The following is a 20,746-nucleotide window of genomic DNA, read 5'->3' as shown; positions in this document are numbered from 1 at the left end:
TAAGTTTCATTGTGTGGAAAAGACTGGGATCATTCTTTTGTGCAAGGCAACATCAGACTTGACTTAAATATGTCTTTCCTATTTTAAAAAAAAACAAATAAACATAAATATACTGAATTACTTATTAATTGAATAATTGTGCAAAAAATCTTAACCATAAAGATATAACAAGTGTAACTGGTTCAGTTGGTGCAATTAAGGATTCAAAATCCAATGTAAAACAAAATATTAAAAAATAAAGGAGCTGAAATTGGGGAAAAAAAACAATATCTTCACTCGCTTGGTTGGTAGACTTTCAAAATATATAGCAATTAGCTCTTTAAATAGTTTAAATAATTAAACATCCATTATAAAAGCATCTGAACAAAACAATAGTTTCTCTAGCTTGGTAAAACTAAAAAAATAAAAAATTTAAAAAATCCTTAATCCTTAAAAAAAACTTATTTTTTTCACCACTAGAGGGGGCAGAAGGCCCTTGAATGAATGCCAATGCTGAACAGGACAAGGGGGAATAAAAATAAAAAAAGATACCCGATTTCAAATTTTCTTCGATATCGGTATCGATATCCGATCCAAATATCGGATCGGTGCAGCCCTAATTCCCAGAGTTATCTGTATTATATCTCAGAGCGATGGGGGTTTATATGAACCTGACCAGCTCCCAGACTCTCTTTGGGCAGATGACATACACCATAGGTACAAAAATTAATCTCCCAGTCAAACATATTTCCCTATAAGGTGAGTTGGGATTAATGAGAAAAGGATAATTTTCCCATTTCACGTTTTATCATCGTAGGACGGAGCAGAAGAGAAGTGCAGCAGGCAGACAAACGTCCCCTCAGATCCTTTCTCTTCTTTGTATTCGGAACTTTTGACTCCACCAAACACTCGTGGGCAGTCGGACGTCTGTGGACTTGTCCTCAGTGATGCATGCTACATATTGAAATGCTTATTTTTAGCACAGAGACGCGGAGGCCATTTACATGGAGGACCAGGCGATGACTGAGGTCATGCCGAGACACATAGTCCATCAGCTTCCCGGTTAACTCCCCGCTGAGCCTCCTGCAGGGTGTTTCACATGAATACATGAGGTGTCACTTTGTAATTGAGTGTGATGTGACAGTCAGTCAGAAACCTGTTCGCCTGAGCAGAACTTTTCTCTCTGGACACGCAGGGAGAGAAGACTTCCCTTACTGCAAATAAGAGGACAAGAGTGGAAAATAAAACCCTGCTGGAATGAGGAAATGAAGCAGTTGGGGACCACTGGCCTCTGTAAGGGTTCAGCTGAAGGTGGTTGGACAGCATTCCCTCTGAACATTAAGACGTCACGTTCAGCCACCGTTAGCGTTTCATCTTAGTCGAGTGTCACCCAGCTTCCTCACATCTGATGATCGACTCAAGTGTTTCTATGTCTGACACTAATGAGCACTTTGTGATTCTTCACTGCAGAAACACGAAGGGAGCCGATGACAGCACAGAAAGAACGAAGAGCATCTGCACAACAACGTAGAAACGACCCGGTAAAACACGTAGAAACGACCCGGTAAAACAGAAAGCTCTGCGTTCACCATCCAGCAGGGCAAGTATGTGATCTGTCAAAAAAATGTCCCTTTTGTCTGATAAAGTGTTGAAATGATCCCATCTTTATTAGCAAAATAGTAAAGGTTTTTCTGCCGTTATCAGTAGTCAGCCTGAGGAGGTAAACATATGATAATAAGAAACAGACTTTTTTTATGAGATATTGAATCATTTGATCTTTTTCTGTAGTTTTGTTGGTAATTTTGTGTCCTTCTGTTGTCATTTTAAACATTTGTGGTCTTTTGTGTTCATAGTTTTAAGCATCTCTGTTTTCTTTTTGTCTTTTTTTCTTGGTTTTGTGTCAGTTTTCACTTCGTGGGAAGTTATTTGGTGCCTCTTCAGCTGCTTTGAGTCCAACCTCGGTTATTTTGGATCTTATCATCTTGGATCTTGTCATTTATCGTGTTTGAATCACGTTTTGTGGTTGCCTCGCATCAGTTGTTATGTCTGTAGCTACATGTTCATGTTTTATGGGCATTTTGTGCATCTCCGCCGTCATATCTTTGCCTTCATGGTTGTTTCCTGTAGTTCTCCAGTCTTTTGTGTCCTTTTTAAATCGCTAGTGTTTTTGCATGTTTTGCTTATTTCTCTGGTTGTTTTACATCATCATCGCGCGACTCTTTGTGCTTATTTTTCATCTCACGTGCCTCCCAGATCTTTTTTGCGTGTTTTATTGTAATGTTTAGTTTCACGGTGGTTGTTTTGTGTCTCTTTACTGTCGTTAGAAAGTTATTTAGCATGTTTTTGTTCTAATGTGTGTCGTTATTCTTTTGGTTCTTAATTTCTGAAATTCCAGCCTCATAGAGCCACAGTTTGAACTCTTTTCTAAGCTTTCAGACTTCAAACATTTCTCACTGCCTATCTGTAGAGGAGACAGAATTTAATGGTGCTAAGTTACACTCCAGCACAGGCTGCTTCATGCATTTAATTTTTCAGTACAGAGGATGAATATTCAGTTTTAAAGTACAAGTTAAAATCACAGAAGCTGCAGATCACCTCAGAAAGCTTTTCAAAGCTTCCATATATCTGCCAGCAGCTCAGCGTTCCCTGGAGGACCCATCAGAAACCTGAAACCCTTTGTGACCCAATCTAATACCTCTTAGACCTCCTGATGTTGTAATTAGCGTCGTCACACACCGACCCTGTTGGCTACTGGGAGCAGTGGGAGGAAAAATAGATGATCATTAAACAGAAGACTCAACTTCTTTTCAACTAATCTGCACCAGACAGCGTAAGTGTCACATGATACACTTCCTCATTTATTTTAGGCGATCAGAAACAAACACAGGAGTAAATACAGGACGCCTAATATTTGTTAAATTGTCCCAGGGCATCTTCTGGTGGGAAATTTGATGCATTTTCTTGGCAGTCTTGGTAGAATTTGTTGGTTTCTTGGCACAGAACCAACAGTAAAGCACAGTGTTGAACATTTCAACATTTCATCCATTAGAACAGCAGCTTGGGTTCCATGCCCTGTTGGAATGGTAAAATAAAGGGTAAATGAACTGTACAGCACTTTTCTAGTCAATCTGACCACTCAAAGCGCTTTCACACGTCACTTTCATGCTGCACAGTGCTTTTTGTTCTAATCATTCACACACATCCATACACAGACGGATGCATCGGCATCGTGGGGTTCAGTGTCTTGGAAAGGACACTTTGACATGTGGGCCGGAGAAGCTGGAAGTCGAACCACCGACTATCTGCCTGGCAGATGACTGCACTTCCTCCTGAGCTACAGCCGCCCCGTCAGCTAACAGACATGTTCAGACAACTGCCTGAGAGATTTGTGAATGAAAACTAAACACTCATTGGTCTGTAATTGGGTAGATTTTTGTAAATCAAAGCTGAAATGTTCATGGGGACTCCCAGGAGCCCCGTCAGGGACCCCTGGGGCTCTGCAGACCTCATTTTGAGAACTGCTGACGTCCTCTCCCAAGCCGTCACTCAGCGTTTGAGGTGCCGCGGGCCTACAGTCATCTCCTAAATGGTAATTTATGTTTCTTGTGGAGGACAAATTGCTGCAGGAGGTGAACCATTAGTTAAACTGCATTTCACAGCGACATGTTTTCACCTGCAGCTCAGCTATGCCAAAAATGTCATAACTCAGCGCTGGGCCGCTGGCGGCCAGAGACACAGGATTTACAGGAGGGAGGGAAGGGAAAAGACACAGTGAGAGACGTACTGTAGACTCTGCAAGTTCCTACACACTCATAAACACAAGTAAACACAGAGCTTTACGGTGAGTCTGCAGCTCAGGTCTCAACTGTCACACCAATCATCTAAATGCATTTCTTAGATCTTATATCTTTCAAAAAGGTCTGCATTAAATCCAAAACAACCCAGAGTCTGCAGCCCGGCTCCACAATATTTTGCTCTATGGTCACTTGACATTTTTGTGGCCTCTTCCATATGACAATAGCTTCATGTGCAGGGCTGATACGGAGATTAGGTTTTATCACAGCGGTGATACATCAAACAACTGTAGGGGGAGCCAAAGAGCAAAAAACATGCCAAAATATGTCAACATTCCTTTTAAGAACTGGTGGAGAACAGTCCTCCACCCAAAAAATGATCCCATGAGTGATTAATTTATGCTGCCAATAACAACCGGTAATTCTGTTCCGTCGTGACACTTTAAAGTGTGAAAATGGCGTCCGTTCAACATGACGGTGGTGTAGTCGAGTAGAAGTAAGTTCAGTCCTAATCATGAGGTTTCATAACCCAAACCAATAGGTTTCAATTTCAAATCCTAAACAACGGTCATGCTCACATGTCAACAAGGCAAACGGCGTCCGTTAAGGTTAGCGGGTCGTTGTTAAAATAATCTAATTTAGGCCAAACCAAGTAGTTTCTACTTCTAATCCAAACAAATAATGTTACTGCCTCCATCAGACCAACTGAAGTGAAAAAGTGTCTGCATAACCTTCCATTAAGGTAGGAGAAAAGAATTTTCCCCCCAAAAAGGCCCTTTTTGCCTTGTGAGGTCCCCAGAAGCTCCTCTTTTTGGTATTTTGTGACCCAAACATGAAGGCTAGAAATCATCTTATTCCCTGATATAATGTTCCCGTTTTATTTTTGCTAGATTTAATTTTCTAAAAGACTCAAAATTGTGCTGTTTTCACGTTTATTCTCCTTAGATGGAAATGGAAACAAGGCCAATCATGAACCTAAAGTTTCATACTGAATCTTTAACTTTGGCATTAACAGGAATCTCCGGGCACCTCATGATCTGATAATGATTCAAAGCGATTATAAGATATTTACTGATGCTTCTCTGCGTTTTTCTGTGCTTATGTGGTGCTTTCAAAGCAATTATCCATGATTCCTTATCTTTTAAAAACAAAATTGCCAGCTTACATTCACCAACAGATTTCTCCAGACTAAAAAGAACCAGCTGGAAAAGAGAGAAGTGCCTGTGGCAGAAAACTCATCTCAAGTTAATACAGACGTCAACATATTCTGAGCGGCTACATCCTCTGTTGCTGGGTAACATAGTGAGGAAAGCCCTGGTTCTCAGTGACAGGATAAAATAAACTCTGCGACAGAATTGGTGGATTCTCACGTTTCCAAAAATATTTTAGTTCAGTTTCAGAGAAGCCGAATCAAGCTTTTAATGTTCGTATAACCAGGTGATTCACTGCCTTCTCAAAGTCCAGCCTGGTGCCTTCCAGCATCTTTATTAACATTTAGAAAGTCAGTTTTTGGGATTTATCAATCGACTCAGGATCTTCCACGTCCACTTGATTCATTCAGGATTGAATTTTTTCCTTCACCCTTTGAACAGGATGATGGTCTGCTCTCATAAAAATCACGTCAGGTGTTAAGACACATTTTTGTAGTTCCTCTGGGAGAGGATGGCACCCTGTCGGGTTATTCTAATGGTGTAAAATGTCATAAAATACATATGAATTATGCATGGGTGACCACACATTGTTCGTGGCCACTCAGCCTTAAAGTGCCTTTAAGTGCAATACCGCTGATGACCACTAGGTGTTGTTCCAAAAACATCCGTTTTCAATGATTTCCATTCAAAAAGCTCCGACTTCTGTCATTAAATACAAAGTCAATACATTTCTCCACACATCAACATGGTGTTATTGGACACATTCCATCCTGTCAGTGTGCTCGTGGTACTTCCATCAATAAAAACACCTCAAAGACGCTTCCAGCTCCAACTTTGTGTCAAAATCTGGTCTGTTCTGACACCAACAACGTGTTCAAAGCTACAGTTCACAAACCATTCAGTAACATCCCTTTTGTTATATTCACTTAATGACAACACGTCTGAAATGTCACAGGAGATAAAAACATCAATATTAAATGAAAAGATTTCATCATATCTGACATCCTGCTGAACAAAAGATAGTTTCTGAGGTTCTATCGAGTCTGTTTAGGGAAGAAAAATGACTTGGACTATCTGAAATTCCTAATCAGTTCATGTGTTTCAGAATAAAAAGCAATAATTCACCTCAAACCGGCCGGCTGAAACGAGCCTGACGACCATTTTCTGTAAAGACATTTGAAATATTTTTCATAAAATCGCCTCACAGTTGAAACACAGCTGCTCTGTTGAATAAGGCTGAAGACGACCACTCTGAGCAGAAACATTTTGGGGTGTAACCGTTTCCTGTAACTGAATCATATCATAAAAGGCTGATTTTAAAAGGTAATAGTTTTAAAATGCACAAGCATAAATTTGTAATCCTCAACTTTCAAAAGAAAATGGAGCGAGAGTTCAAATCTGTCCAGTTTTTTGATGAAACAGATGGACATGAATCATCTCTGTCAGCTCTTCACTCATTAATATTTACAGTATTAAATCTAAAAAATAAGCAACACAAGCTCGTAAAGTTTATCTCAGGAAATGCTTCACCAGTCGTCTGTCTTCTATAATTAAAACATGATTTGGGAGACTTAATCTGTGCGATCCAGAGTTGCTGGTTTTATGTTGTGTTTTTCTGCAGGTGAAGAGCATCAAAGGTGTGATTGTGAAGTAAAAACTCAGATTAGTGTGACTGAGTGCTCATAACAAACGTCACAGCGCCCTCCAGTGGTCACCGACTGACTCACGCTTAGTTTCTGCATCAGCACAACAGATCAGAGTTTACAGTGACAACGTGTTAAAAATGCACTGATCACAAACAGGTCTTGTTTTAACAACGGGCACATACTCAGTGGAGCTTATGGGAATGGTAATAAATTAATCTGAGGTCTGTGAAGCTTTATGCATCTGTCAATCTTCCCAGGAGTGGACGTCCCAGCAAGTTCACCCCAAGGTGAAAAAGCCCAGAGCTACATCTCAGACTCCACAGGCCTCAGTTAGCATGTTAAAGGTTAAAGGTCATGACAGCACAGTTAGAAAAAGACTGAACAAGGATGGCTTGTTTGGAAGGGCTGCAGGAGAAAGCCTCTTCTCTCTAAAAAGAACATGGCAGCACAGCTTAGGTTTGCAAAGCTGCATCTGAATGCATGTGCATAAACCAGTGCTGCAAACCTCAATGAGCTGAAGCAACGCTGGAGAGAAGAGTGGGCCAAGATTCCTCCAGAACCATGAGAGGGACTGATAACGTCACACAGGAAACCATTACTGCACCTACCGCTGCTGAAGCTGCTGCTACAAGCTGCTGGATGAGGGGTTCACTTAGTTTTTCACACACTGCTTCTGTGTTTTAGTTCCTGTTCAGTAAATAATGACACAGTGTAATATGTCATGAGTTGTTGTTCCTCTGAGGTTGGATTTACTGAGTTTTAACACCTGCTGAGGAACAAGTGATTCTTTAAATGTCCTCTTGTGTAAAACCTTAGAGGGTGTACTTTCTTTTTCAATCGACTCTGTGTGCTGCCTCTGGTTTAGTTATTTTAAATTCTTTTGGAATTGGATGTTAGTTTGGTATTTTATTCAGAAATTGAATGCGATTTAAAGCATTTAATCAGGAGTTATTGGTGATTTCATGACTAATCCTGCGAGGCTCCTGAAGGTGTTCAGAGCAGCTCTGCTGCTCAGATGTACATGTTGCACACCCGGTTTGTGTGCATGTGTTGTCATGTGAAATGTCTGTCAGATTCAGTACTGAAGCTTCCAGCAGCAGCAGTGAAGCGGCCAATCACAGTGTGACAGACGAGCGAGAGCCCGGCCATCTGTAGGTGGACTGATGCCGACACACTCTCACACAGAAACACCACAAGCAGCAGAGCACGAAAATGTGGAAATATCAGATTCATTTTGGTCCAAATCATACTCTTAGAAATTGTTTCAAGACGTAAAAAGGGTCTGTCCTACCAGAGTGTTTATGGGATGATCAATCAGTGATCAATCACCTGCTCACCTGCACAAAGCTGCAGCTCCACTGTGGGACAGACGAGGAGTTTTAAGAAGAAAACACGGCTCTGGCTCCTCTTTCCTTTCCTTTCTGAAGGCCGTCAGACTGTGAAGGGACCAACATGAGATCCTTTTCAGGTCAGGGCTCACTGACACCCTGTGGTGTCCCTCAGGGTGGCTGTTGGGATCCTCTTCTCTTTATCTTCACCAATGATGTTAAAAGTAGTAGATTAACATGAAGATTATTATAAATGGGACTGATTTGTCCTCAGGGATTTGTGACTTAAGAGAAGAGGGTTTAAGAATAAAGGTGCTCAGACCAAAAATTCACTGTAAAGCTCATTAAAACAGAATAAACTCTGTTTCTGCCTTATTTACTGTATCTATGTGTGACCATATTTCAATAAATCACTGCAACTATTTCCTGTTTTACTGAAAACATAAAGAAATGAGGGCTGGATCAGCACAAACCTGTCTGTCATTGATGTTGCATTTCTAAACTGTTTAATCTCTGGACACCTAGTTGAAAAACTCTCAAACTGTTTAGTTCAGGTTCTCAGGTCGTGGTCACAATGAGCAGGAGGAACTTTTACAGCTGGCCTTCGGTTCTCGTCCTCAGGCTGCAGAACATTCTGCACCTCTGAGCATTAACCTGCACAGACTGACAGACTCTCTTCCTTACTCTGGCACGCAGGCTGCCGTGCCTCCTCTATTTCTGCCGCCTGGTAACAAGTGTTGTGCAGGTGAAAATGATGTGACGGTATGTCGGTGTCTGCAGCCTCCTGTGCAGCTCTGAGGAAGACTACAGCCTAACACGGAGGAAACATTAAGAGACACGTGAGGAACACATTCCTCGATGTTTACGGTTATAAAAATGCTGATATCTACTCAGATTCAGACTCTGCATCAGACAGGAGGACACGGACATACAAACGTCTGAATAAACAGATCTAATACTCTGCTGAGCGTCTCTGAACAGCCCTGCAGGCGTAAAAAAACCAGCAGCTGATCCATTAGCTTGTGTTTTGACTCTTCCTGGTCCCTCTGTGTTTTATTAGTCATGTAGTGATTATGATTGCAGGCATTCAGCCATCAAGATTATCTTTTATTTTTTGCTAATTGCTCCATAATAGAAGCATAATCCCCCACGTTCATTAAGAAAGGCTGAAAATTAAGTGTTGGCATCACATCTGCTCCTGAGCCTCAAAGTCTTTACATACGTGTGAACGACGGCGCCCGGCTCTCCAGATCATCGCTTTACAATTTCCTTTCTTTGGTATCGTGGCTGAGATAAAGCTCCATAATCACTGAGTGGGGAATTAAAAAATTAGCAGGAAGCTGCAGGCAGAGTGCTGCTGGGGTCTATTTGTGGCAGTGTGGAGGTGTTTCTTTTCCATCGCCTCCAACAAAAGGTGAAAATTGCACCCCGAGGGGAAACGCTTCACGGGGGGGAGGTGTAGATTCACCCCATCTTCGTCTCTTTGTCTCTGTCGCCGGCTTCGGCTCGTTCCCCAAAATCCAGAGCCGTACTTTCTGAGTTGGTTTCAGGGGGCCTTAAGGGAGCCAAACACGGCTGAGAGAAGCTGAGCTAATGTGTGGAAACTAACTGAACCAGAAGCGACAAACGAGCAAGACGACGAGCTGAAGCTCATCCATCATGTGAGGCAGAGCGAGGATCCAGCCTCCAAAACCACCGAGCAGCACCGAGGGTTCAAAACAACAGAAGTGTCTGTGGGACAGGCTGCAGGTGACCTCACGAGGACTGAGTGTGTGTGGGACAGGCTGCAGGTGACCTCATGAGGCTGAGTGTCTGTGGGACAGGCTGCAGGTGACCTCATGAGGCTGAGTGTCTGTGGGACAGGCTGCAGGTGACCTCATGAGGACTGAGTGTGTGTGGGACAGGCTGCAGGTGACCTCAGGAGGACTGAGTGTCTGTGGGACAGGCTGCAGGTGACCTCATGAGGCTGAGTGTGTGTGGGACAGGCTGCAGGTGACCTCATGAGGACTGAGTGTCTGTGGGACAGGCTGCAGGTGACCTCACGAGGCTGAGCGTGTGTGGGACAGGCTGCAGGTGACCTCATGAGGCTGAGTGTGTGTGGGACAGGCTGCAGGTGACCTCAGGAGGCCGAGTGTCTGTGGGACAGACTGCAGGTGACCTCAGGAGGCCGAGTGTCTGTGGGACAGACTGCAGGTGACCTCATGAGGCCGAGTGTCTGTGGGACAGACTGCAGGTGACCTCATGAGGCTGAGTGTGTGTGGGACAGGCTGCAGGTGACCTCATGAGGACTGAGTGTGTGTGGGACAGGCTGCAGGTGACCTCATGAGGCTGAGTGTCTGTGGGACAGGCTGCAGGTGACCTCATGAGGCTGAGTGTGTGTGGGACAGGCTGCAGGTGACCTCATGAGGCTGAGTGTGTGTGGGACAGGCTGCAGGTGACCTCAGGAGGACTGAGTGTCTGTGGGACAGGCTGCAGGTGACCTCATGAGGCCGAGTGTCTGTGGGACAGACTGCAGGTGACCTCATGAGGCTGAGTGTGTGTGGGACAGGCTGCAGGTGACCTCATGAGGCTGAGTGTGTGTGGGACAGGCTGCAGGTGACCTCATGAGGCCGAGTGTCTGTGGGACAGACTGCAGGTGACCTCATGAGGCTGAGTGTGTGTGGGACAGGCTGCAGGTGACCTCATGAGGCTGAGTGTGTGTGGGACAGGCTGCAGGTGACCTCATGAGGCTGAGTGTGTGTGGGACAGGCTGCAGGTGACCTCATGAGGCTGAGTGTGTGTGGGACAGGCTGCAGGTGACCTCAGGAGGACTGAGTGTCTGTGGGACAGGCTGCAGGTGACCTCATGAGGCTGAGTGTGTGTGGGACAGGCTGCAGGTGACCTCATGAGGCTGAGTGTGTGTGGGACAGGCTGCAGGTGACCTCATGGGGGCTGAGTGTCTGTGGGACAGGCTGCAGGTGACCTCATGAGGACTGTGTGTGTGTGGGACAGGCTGCAGGTGACCTCACGAGGACTGAGTGTGTGTGGGACAGGCTGCAGGTGACCTCACGAGGGCTGAGTGTGTGTGGGACAGGCTGCAGGTGACCTCACGAGGACTGTGTGTGTGTGGGACAGGCTGCAGGTGACCTCACGAGGACTGAGTGTGTGTGGGACAGGCTGCAGGTGACCTCACGAGGGCTGAGTGTGTGTGGGACAGGCTGCAGGTGACCTCATGAGGGCTGAGTGTGTGTGGGACAGGCTGCAGGTGACCTCATGAGGACTGAGTGTGTGTGGGACAGGCTGCAGGTGACCTCATGAGGACTGAGTGTGTGTGTGTGGGACAGGCTGCAGGTGACCTCACGAGGGCTGAGTGTGTGTGGGACAGGCTGCAGGTGACCTCATGAGGGCTGAGTGTGTGTGGGACAGGCTGCAGGTGACCTCAGGAGGACTGAGTGTCTGTGGGACAGGCTGCAGGTGACCTCATGAGGCCGAGTGTCTGTGGGACAGACTGCAGGTGACCTCATGAGGCTGAGTGTCTGTGGGACAGGCTGCAGGTGACCTCATGAGGCTGAGTGTGTGTGGGACAGGCTGCAGGTGACCTCAGGAGGACTGAGTGTCTGTGGGACAGGCTGCAGGTGACCTCATGAGGCCGAGTGTCTGTGGGACAGACTGCAGGTGACCTCATGAGGCTGAGTGTGTGTGGGACAGGCTGCAGGTGACCTCATGAGGCTGAGTGTGTGTGGGACAGGCTGCAGGTGACCTCATGAGGCCGAGTGTCTGTGGGACAGACTGCAGGTGACCTCATGAGGCTGAGTGTGTGTGGGACAGGCTGCAGGTGACCTCATGAGGCTGAGTGTGTGTGGGACAGGCTGCAGGTGACCTCATGAGGCTGAGTGTGTGTGGGACAGGCTGCAGGTGACCTCATGAGGCTGAGTGTGTGTGGGACAGGCTGCAGGTGACCTCAGGAGGACTGAGTGTCTGTGGGACAGGCTGCAGGTGACCTCATGAGGCTGAGTGTGTGTGGGACAGGCTGCAGGTGACCTCATGAGGACTGAGTGTGTGTGTGTGGGACAGGCTGCAGGTGACCTCACGAGGACTGAGTGTGTGTGTGTGGGACAGGCTGCAGGTGACCTCACGAGGGCTGAGTGTGTGTGGGACAGGCTGCAGGTGACCTCATGAGGCTGAGTGTCTGTGGGACAGGCTGCAGGTGACCTCACGAGGACTGAGTGTGTGTGGGACAGGCTGCAGGTGACCTCATGAGGCTGAGTGTCTGTGGGACAGGCTGCAGGTGACCTCATGAGGCTGAGTGTCTGTGGGACAGGCTGCAGGTGACCTCATGAGGACTGAGTGTGTGTGGGACAGGCTGCAGGTGACCTCAGGAGGACTGAGTGTGTGTGGGACAGGCTGCAGGTGACCTCAGGAGGACTGAGTGTGTGTGGGACAGGCTGCAGGTGACCTCATGAGGCTGAGTGTCTGTGGGACAGGCTGCAGGTGACCTCATGAGGCCGAGTGTCTGTGGGACAGGCTGCAGGTGACCTCATGAGGCTGAGTGTGTGTGGGACAGGTTGCAGGTGACCTCACGAGGACTGAGTGTGTGTGGGACAGGCTGCAGGTGACCTCAAGAGGCTGAGTGTGTGTGGGACAGGCTGCAGGTGACCTCAGGAGGACTGAGTGTGTGTGGGACAGGCTGCAGGTGACCTCAGGAGGACTGAGTGTGTGTGGGACAGGCTGCAGGTGACCTCATGAGGCTGAGTGTGTGTGGGACAGGCTGCAGGTGACCTCATGAGGCTGAGTGTCTGTGGGACAGGCTGCAGGTGACCTCATGAGGACTGAGTGTGTGTGGGACAGGCTGCAGGTGACCTCATGAGGACTGAGTGTGTGTGGGACAGGCTGCAGGTGACCTCATGAGGCAGAGTGTCTGTGGGACAGGCTGCAGGTGACCTCATGAGGCTGAGTGTGTGTGTGGGACAGGCTGCAGGTGACCTCACGAGGACTGAGTGTGTGTGGGACAGGCTGCAGGTGACCTCATGAGGCTGAGTGTGTGTGGGACAGGCTGCAAAAATTTATATACATTTTGATTGACCTTTTAATCTCTACTTCCTGTTTGTTTTTCTTCTACGTTTACTGTTATGACATCACGGCTCTGATTCTGATGAAGGCAGTAACAACAGAATAACCACAGAGGAAGAGCTGTAAAGACGTCAAACTTACCGCTCCAATCTGCCACGAGCTGAGCCGTCCACGAGGAAACGGGTCAGCCCGAGAGGAGGCTCATCGCCGCCTACGGCAGCAGATCGCTCGTGACGGGCGGTAACCGTCGCTGAACCCGAGTGTTGATTTCAACAAACTGAGTTATGTGGAAAGTCTCTGTGCCTCATGAGAACGGACAGGAAATAACTGAGGTTTACCAAAGTGCTCTTCTGTTCCTGTGCAAATTCCATGTGTTGCTAATGAAAAACACAGAAGGCTGTCAACAGAACCTCAGCAGCTCGTTTCACGCTGCCGGTGCTGTGGTCGCGGTGGATGGAGCTGCGTTCACCAAAGAAAACAAACGCGTTCTGGAAGTCAGAAACTTTATTATCTTTTTTAAATTAAAAGAAACTGAAGAAATAATGCTGAGACACAGCAGTCAGAGTCGTTACGTCTACACCTTTAACTCCACACTGGGACACATTAGAGAGAAGAACATAACAACGTTCGGCGCCTTCAGACCGACTTTAGAAGCGGGCGCCACATTTTAACAGCAGGTGGAACAAAACGACTCGGACGTCCTGAACAAGTTCTGACGGATCAGTTTTATTTCAAACATGATGAAGAGCTAAAAACCTGCCTGTGTGGAGTTACAGTACGAGGCCGAAGCACCTCAAAGCGCCGGCTTAAAGTTCGGATCCTTTAACAGCAGGTTTCTGAGAGAGCACCCAGAACATAAAGGCTGCCACGCCCGTCAGGAGCTTTTTATCCGGCGCCCTGAACAACCAGCAGTTCTATAGTCTATCGTACCTGAAAAGTCTGTTCTCAATCCTCAGTTCGTACCGGTCCAGATGACTCCAGAACAGCCATGTTTGGTTGTTCCGGCTGCAGATCCAGCAGAGCTGCCGGTCAACCAAACATTACCATCGCCGTGACAACAAACCCAGTCGCCCTCTAACCCAGGAGACACCAGGGCGTCTGACTCTGGTCGCACTCCAGTTTGGTGTTGATGATGGTGCAGGGAGCGCCGCTGATGGTCAGCTCCTGCCGGGACTCCACCTGGTACCGAAGGTTCGTCAGCCCCCCCTCAGGGTCCACCTTAAACTGCTCCTGCATGGAGGAGGAGGAAGAATTTAACACTTTCTGGGGCTGAGAGTGGACTTTGTGTCATTACAACTGCAAAAATCTGAACCAATGTGTTCCACAAAGAACCGAAGTCGAGTTGATCCAACTGTGGTTGCCATGGCAGCCAAAGGATGAGTAGAGGAGGTGGCTGCCGTGATGTTCAATAAAGCACCGGTTACACGCTTTATTAAATATCCTAAACTCAGAATTAAACATGGCGTGTTGTACTTATGGATCAGAACATCACGGATGTGCCTGTGACACGTATTCGGGCCGGGCCGATCCATGCTGGTACCGTCGCAAAACTACACGTTAAAATGTAACATCGACTTGTAACGTGTACAAGATCAGGGAAATCAAAAGGGAAAAGACGGAGACTAGGAGGAGCCCCTCAATGCCGGGTCTGGCAGAACTCCTGCATGGATCCATATTTCTTTAGCTGTTGAACTCGCTCAGGCTTTGCTGCTCTGCGTCACCACAGAGTTGAGCGATCATGGTTCCTGTTTAGTGCAGTACTCGATCATTAAGTGGAATTATTAACCGTCGGGCAACATGAAACGTTAAAGCTTCGTGACGCTGTTCGCACAGCTTTAAACGCCAATAAATAAATGTTTCTGCAGGAATTCTTTTTAATCTAAACTCATGCGAACGACCAGTGGACGGAGAGTTGTTGGAGTAATTCTGCAGGTTTTACGTTCATACGCTGAAGTCTGCTGAAGCTTCCCCTCGACACCGTTTCTGGAGCTTAAAAGCTCAAAGCAAAAGAATTTCCCGGTTCGTTGTTGGGAAGTTGGTGGATCTGCGAGTGTCGTACCTGCTTCTGAGAGGCGACCCGCTTCTGGTCCCTCTTCCTCCAAGCCGGGTCGTGGATGTGGATGAAGGTTTTATATCCCGTCGTGATGCCGTTTGGTCGGAAGAGCTGCAGAGGAAGAACACCAGTTACAGCTCGATCCAGCCTGAGTCTGCTTGTGTGAGCAGCTTCTCTTCTGTCTGAGAGTCTTACCTGTAACTCAGCTTTTCGCAGCCGTCTGTAGAACTCGTCGTCCTCTCTGCCCCAGCCCCAGAACCGGTTCGACATCCCGTTACACTGCACACAGACAGAAGGAAAACTTCATTTCACTTATCTGTGAACACAAGATAAAGCAGTGGTAACACAGGGTTTAACTGACTCTATAAGCTGTAGAGAAAATGTCCCGAACACGAGTGAATCGCACAGTGATGGCCTGAAAAAGAAGCTGCGAGATGAGCTGAGAGCTGCTGAGGTTCAAACATATTCTGAGTAAAACCTGCTGAGACCCAACAGAACAAACTGCGGTGATTCTGCTGCTCAGAGCTTCAAACGTTAAGAAGATTGTGCTGTAATTTATGCGCTCTGTGGTCCGCTTTATAAAACAGTCAACAAGTCATTTTTATGCCACAAACTCTCAAACAAGCTGTGAAAACAATGAAGAAGAAGAAGAAGAAGAAGAAGAAGAAGAAGTCTGTTTGCACCGGAGACACTCGGAGAAGTGATCGCCTATCATCCAGGTAAGGAGCAGGAGGAACAGCTCCACCTGGTGGGCAGCTTAGATCACCACAGCCTGTAATCTGCACCAACCACAGACGAGCTCCATCTGCTCCAGTGGAACTTAAATAACGAAAACTGAGGTTTCGACAAACTCAACACAGCAGATCTGGAGCCGCTGAGAGGTTAAAGTTTCAGGGATCGATCGAACTGATCAGAACATGCACATCAATGTGGACCGCTTCTGTACCATGTAGTAATGCTTCTTGGTGAGCAGCAGGATTCCTCCCACGTAGGTCTTGTAATGATAAAGCGGGTGCAGCTCCGGAGACGCCACATGGAAGGGCCCGTCCTCGGGGAAGCCGTAGTCCAGAGCCTCGTTCTGGGGCAGCAGGTCCACGTCGTGCATGGCCAGGTAGTCGGTGTCGTTCCCGCTCTCCAGGTGGCCCACGTTGATCAGAGACGCTCGATTGAATCTGAAACAACAAGAAGAAACTTTTCACTCTTCACTGAACTTTCATTTCCGCCGGTTCACGGCGGCTGGATGTGCTCAAAAACAGGCCCCGCCCTCACCTGTAGTGATCCACCTGGTTGATGATGAGGATCTTGTGGCGAATCTTCTTCTTGTTGAGGAACGTGTGCATGAACGGGACAAACACCAGCAGCTCCTCGAAGCGTTCTCTGAAGGGCACCACGAGGGCCAGTTTGTGAGGACCCCAGGAGGGGTCGTCCGCCACAGATGCCTGGTTGTCTGCCGGGCAGGGCGGCGGCTGCCGGGGGGCGTGCCGGTCTTCGTGAGGACCAGAGGACAAATCACCTGAACAGCTGAGCTGCAGCCACAGCAGCGAGACGAGCACCAGAACCATGCAGAGGCCGAACAGCTTGTAGATCGTACACTTCCCCGACAGAAGCCTGGAAACGAGGAGGAGGAAGAGAATCTGTCACATTTCATCATGTAAATCGATTAAAAGATGAAGGAGGTCAGAACCAACGCTTCCTTCGATGTGACAGAAGTGGAAAATCAAACCTGAAAATAACGTCAGGTTCAGTCTTTTTGTGGCTGTTTCAATGTTTACTTTGATCCTTTTCCATCAACAGCAAATAAGAAGTAAAAATGTGTTCCTTTAAAGTTCTGTTTTGGGTTTTCTAGGATCAGGAAAATAAAACGGAGGCTGTGTTCAGAGAGCAACTTCTGTTTTTAGGACGGATGTAATGGGGGAAGCTGGAACTTTTGGGGGCTTTTTCATAGTTACAGGTTGGAAATTCCCACTTCCCAGCATCCACTGAATGCAGCACAATATTCTGTTCAAAATCAACGAGGAAGAATCAGGCAGATCAGACAGACAGAACTTCTCCCTTCAACAGCGTTTATTGGCCCGAATTATGTGTGGGTTGGAAATCTGGATTTAAACTGCCACTAAATATGTTTTTTCTCTCCAGAGTCTCTGCGGTTTCACAGTCAAACGAGTGCAGGCGTGTTACAGTTTGTGGAGTTAAAGCCGATCATGCATCCAAACAGCAAACCAAAGGTTCCCAAACTGTGGCTCCTGAACACACCACAGCTGCAGCAGCTCGTCCAAACAAAGGAAATCAATCAGTGACTTCAGTCAGTTTTCAAACGTTTGGATTTTTAAGTTGACATTTTTCTGCATTTTCTTCTTATATTTTCTAAAATTTTTTTTTTTTTTAAAAATCAGTGACTTCTTTGATCTCAGGTGTAGAAACAAGAAATTATTCATATTAATAATATGAGGATTCACTTTCCCTCAGCTGCCAATGATCAATAAATCATTGATCGCAGCTCTCTGAATATTCGATCCCGTCACGTGACTTCAGCATCTCTTTAAAAAGAGACAACAACAACTACACGTTGTTCCTGCCTGAAAACAGACCCTGTAATTATGAATTAACTGGTAACCATTACAATTATCACGCAGTCATGTGATCATAATGAATCTGAAACCACCGCATGACCTTTTTCATGTGATTTACGTCCACCTGAATGAAAGCAGCTTCCGTTTACACACTCTTCTTCTGCTCTGCTTTACGACATCAGACTCAACTTTAATGATCATTCACCGACATTAACTTCATGGATTTGGCTGCAAAGCGCCTCAGCACAGCAGCAGTGTGCGCACACTTTGGTTTTAAACCAAAAGGAACGACAAAAGGCAGCAGCTGAATCCAATTTCCACAAATACATCTGACATTTTCTCTAAAACCTTCTCACTGTCACCGGAAATCCAAAATAAAGAGATAACTTCCAAGATCCTGGACTGAGCAGATTGTTCAAAATCCAACAGAGAAGGAACTACAGTCCTACCGTGCGCCTTTTCCTCATATCCAACCATAAAAGTGCATCACAGGAGTTCTGTGTTTGTACTTCTGGAGATAAAAGTTAACATAACAGGTCACAAAACCAGAGAAATCAAACAAGAGACTTTTAGGTTGTTGCCATGTAGACGGTGCTTTCACTGACCAAACAAAGAAATGGAAATAACACGCTGAGGAATAGATTCACTGCTGCAGATATCACCAAAATAAATCAAATTAACAAGAAAAGACCTAAGAAAAGTGGAAACTTTAGGAAATAAAAACGGGTCGCTGCTCATGAAGGCTTCTTTATCGACCTCGCCGTGTCCCTGGACCACAGTTTGGGAAACATTAGTCAAAACACAAAGTTAAAAGCTTTACTCACTTCTCCTGTTGATGGGGAACTTTAGAGATCTCATTTCTTAAAGAGAGAGAATTGTGAGACGAGTGTGTGTTTAAGTTTCATTCAGTTTTAGTCAGTAAGAGATTTATAAAAATAAATTTTTCCCAACTAAGTAACATACAATCACACAGTCTGACTCTCCATCATCATGAACAAGATGTTGGTGGAAAGTGATAAAAATCTGGATGGAAATCAACGTGACGACAATGATGCCAGGGTGAAAGTTTGTTTTTGGCCAGGTGGTGAACATCCTCTGACCTATGAATCATTCAAGCAGAAAAAAGGCTCCTAACTCAAGGGATGAACCAGTGTTGTGTCGACACATAACAGACAACTTAGCAAAGAAGCCGTTTTAAATTGGATCTTTAGGCACTTTGTTACTAGCAGCCTGTCACAAAGACACATCATTTGTTCCCATTTCTTTAGTTGCATCTATGAAAAACAGCAAAGATAACACCGTTTGACCGACAGAAAATAGGATTTCTGCAGCAACAAGGTGATTCCCAAAGAGCTATTAGCTGAAAACTTGGCATATCTCAGCATGGTGTGCAGTGTGTCCTTAAAACATTTGAGGAAACTGGACAAGTGGAGGACAAAAGAAGAAGTGTCAGGCCTAAAAAACTATCTACAGCAGATGAACAGGATCTGAAAGTGATGTCCTTAAGAAAGAGGAAAAATCCAACAAAGACCAGCAAAGAAGAGCTTTGGGATGTCCTTCAAGAAGCCTGGAGAACTATTCCTGAAGACTCCTTAAAGAAATGACAGAAAGCTGGTCTCAGAGGGTTCAGGCTGAGTTGGAGAATAAAGGAGCTCAGACCAGATATTCACTTTAAAGCTGCTTAGAACTGAACAAACTCTGTTTCAGTTAAATAAGGCTATTTACTGTACATTTAATAACCTGCTGTTTTCCCATCTGAAACTTTAAACTTTTCTCTACGTGTGTCATGGCACAAAGATGTACATTCAATCTGAAAAATAACGTCCATCTTACCTTCTCTCCTCTTTGAAGTAGAGCACTGGTTTTCTTCTAGATGAATACATCATGTTTACCGACTGACAGCTGATCTCAGATCAGCCGCATTCAGACACCCACAGAGAGTAAAACAGAGAAAACAGCAGCGGCGATTCCTCCTCCGTCCCTCACTTGGGGGTGCTGACGGAGTCCAGACCGTCCTCCATGCCGGGCCTCTGCTCAGCGAAGTCTGCCGTTAAAATTCATGTCTGGAACCGATCCGCTCTGGACCCGTTAGCCGCGGGAGCTAATAGGCTGCAGCTGTACACGTAGCATGTAGCGGTTCACACTCGCACCCGCTCCGGGTCCTCGCGCACTAATCCTCGGCCTTAGTTTCGGTTAAATCCGGAACCGTTTCTAACCGAGGGTCGGTTGTTGTTTCAGTTCACGATTTGATCCCATTTTAGTGAACAAAAACCGGTTGGGGAGGTCATTTAAGCTAATTAAATCTTGGCAACTACCGCAGAAGCCGTTTCACGTATGATCCGACCTGTATATAAATCCGGTAGGAAAAGAAGCGGTAGCTACCAAAGGTTCCTAGAGTAATTTTTCCCCCTTTTGCTATTAAAGGAGAAGCTCGCCAAATGGTGTCTGATAAACTAAAGACGTCCATTTACTTCCAAAAACAGATATATCCAGAAAACATTAACACCATCTACTGAATTAAAAAATGTGTCAAAAAATATAAAACGAAACTGTCAGTTAATTCAGAGGAGCCCATCTGCGCTTTAATGATAAATTAGGAGCTTAAAAAAAAAAAGTAAAGTAACAACAAAAAATGTTTTAAATACACCCGAAAAGTCACTTCAAAGGTTAGAAAAGTTTAAATTATTTTTTTATTGACACCCTTCTTTTTACTTTCAACACCAGGAACCGATTCAGCCATTTTATCTCTAACTTTTAGCTTTATCTTGTGTTATTTCTGGTTACTTTTAGTCAGTTTGAAATGTTTTTCCAACAAACTGAGCAAAAATTATTTCAAAATAACTTTTGTTTTACTTTCCAGTGAGATTAAGAAAAATGTTTTTTTGTAATTAAAGCCAATATTTCAGCATTGATTGATTTATTTCTTAAATTTTTTTTTTTAAATTGTAAATTAGGATGCCTCCCTTTTTCAGGCACCTCCAAATGAGAGGAGGGAGACCCAGAATCCTCTGGAGGGATTATATATCCCCAGGAGGAGCTGGAGTGTCGCTGGGGAGAGGAATGTCTGGGTTTCCCTCCTGGTCCTGACCTCTGATAACAGGAAGATGATGGATGGATAAAAAAAATTCAATATTCATGCTTATAGCGCCAACTATATTTCATATATGTATGAGAAA

At 45.7% G+C, this 20,746-nt stretch overlaps 1 protein-coding gene across 1 annotated transcript; it reads right to left on the bottom strand.

Moving 5' to 3' along the window:
- Positions 1-13,503: 13,503 nt before the first annotated feature.
- On the bottom strand, positions 13,504-19,947 carry b4galt7 (xylosylprotein beta 1,4-galactosyltransferase, polypeptide 7 (galactosyltransferase I)). Its single transcript, XM_072395176.1, has 6 exons — positions 19,404-19,947; positions 16,270-16,608; positions 15,947-16,172; positions 15,196-15,279; positions 15,007-15,111; positions 13,504-14,177 (listed from the first exon to the last, which is right to left on the bottom strand). The coding sequence occupies exons 1-6, from the start codon at positions 19,454-19,456 to the stop codon at positions 14,022-14,024; spliced, it is 963 nt and encodes a 320-aa protein (XP_072251277.1). The 5' UTR covers positions 19,457-19,947; the 3' UTR covers positions 13,504-14,021.
- Between the last annotated feature and the right edge of the window lie 799 nt (positions 19,948-20,746).

Source organism: Leuresthes tenuis, unplaced genomic scaffold (genome assembly GCF_036924035.1).
Source record: "Leuresthes tenuis unplaced genomic scaffold, fLeuTen1.0.hap1 SCAF_11, whole genome shotgun sequence".
NCBI classification, from domain to species: domain Eukaryota; kingdom Metazoa; phylum Chordata; class Actinopteri; order Atheriniformes; family Atherinopsidae; genus Leuresthes; species Leuresthes tenuis.
This window is presented reverse-complemented; position numbering and strand designations above follow the sequence as displayed.

Bases quoted from the DNA above. Each gene is read 5' to 3' on its own strand.
- b4galt7 (XM_072395176.1), bottom strand. From the start codon at position 19,456: ATGATGTATTCATCTAGAAGAAAACCAGTGCTCTACTTCAAAGAGGAG. The intron at 15,280-15,946 runs GTACAGAAGCGG...GTCTGTGTGCAG, and splicing joins CCAAGAAGCATTACTACATG to TGTAACGGGATGTCGAACCG. The intron at 14,178-15,006 runs GTACGACACTCG...TCCTCCATGCAG, and splicing joins GGGTCGCCTCTCAGAAGCAG to GAGCAGTTTAAGGTGGACCC.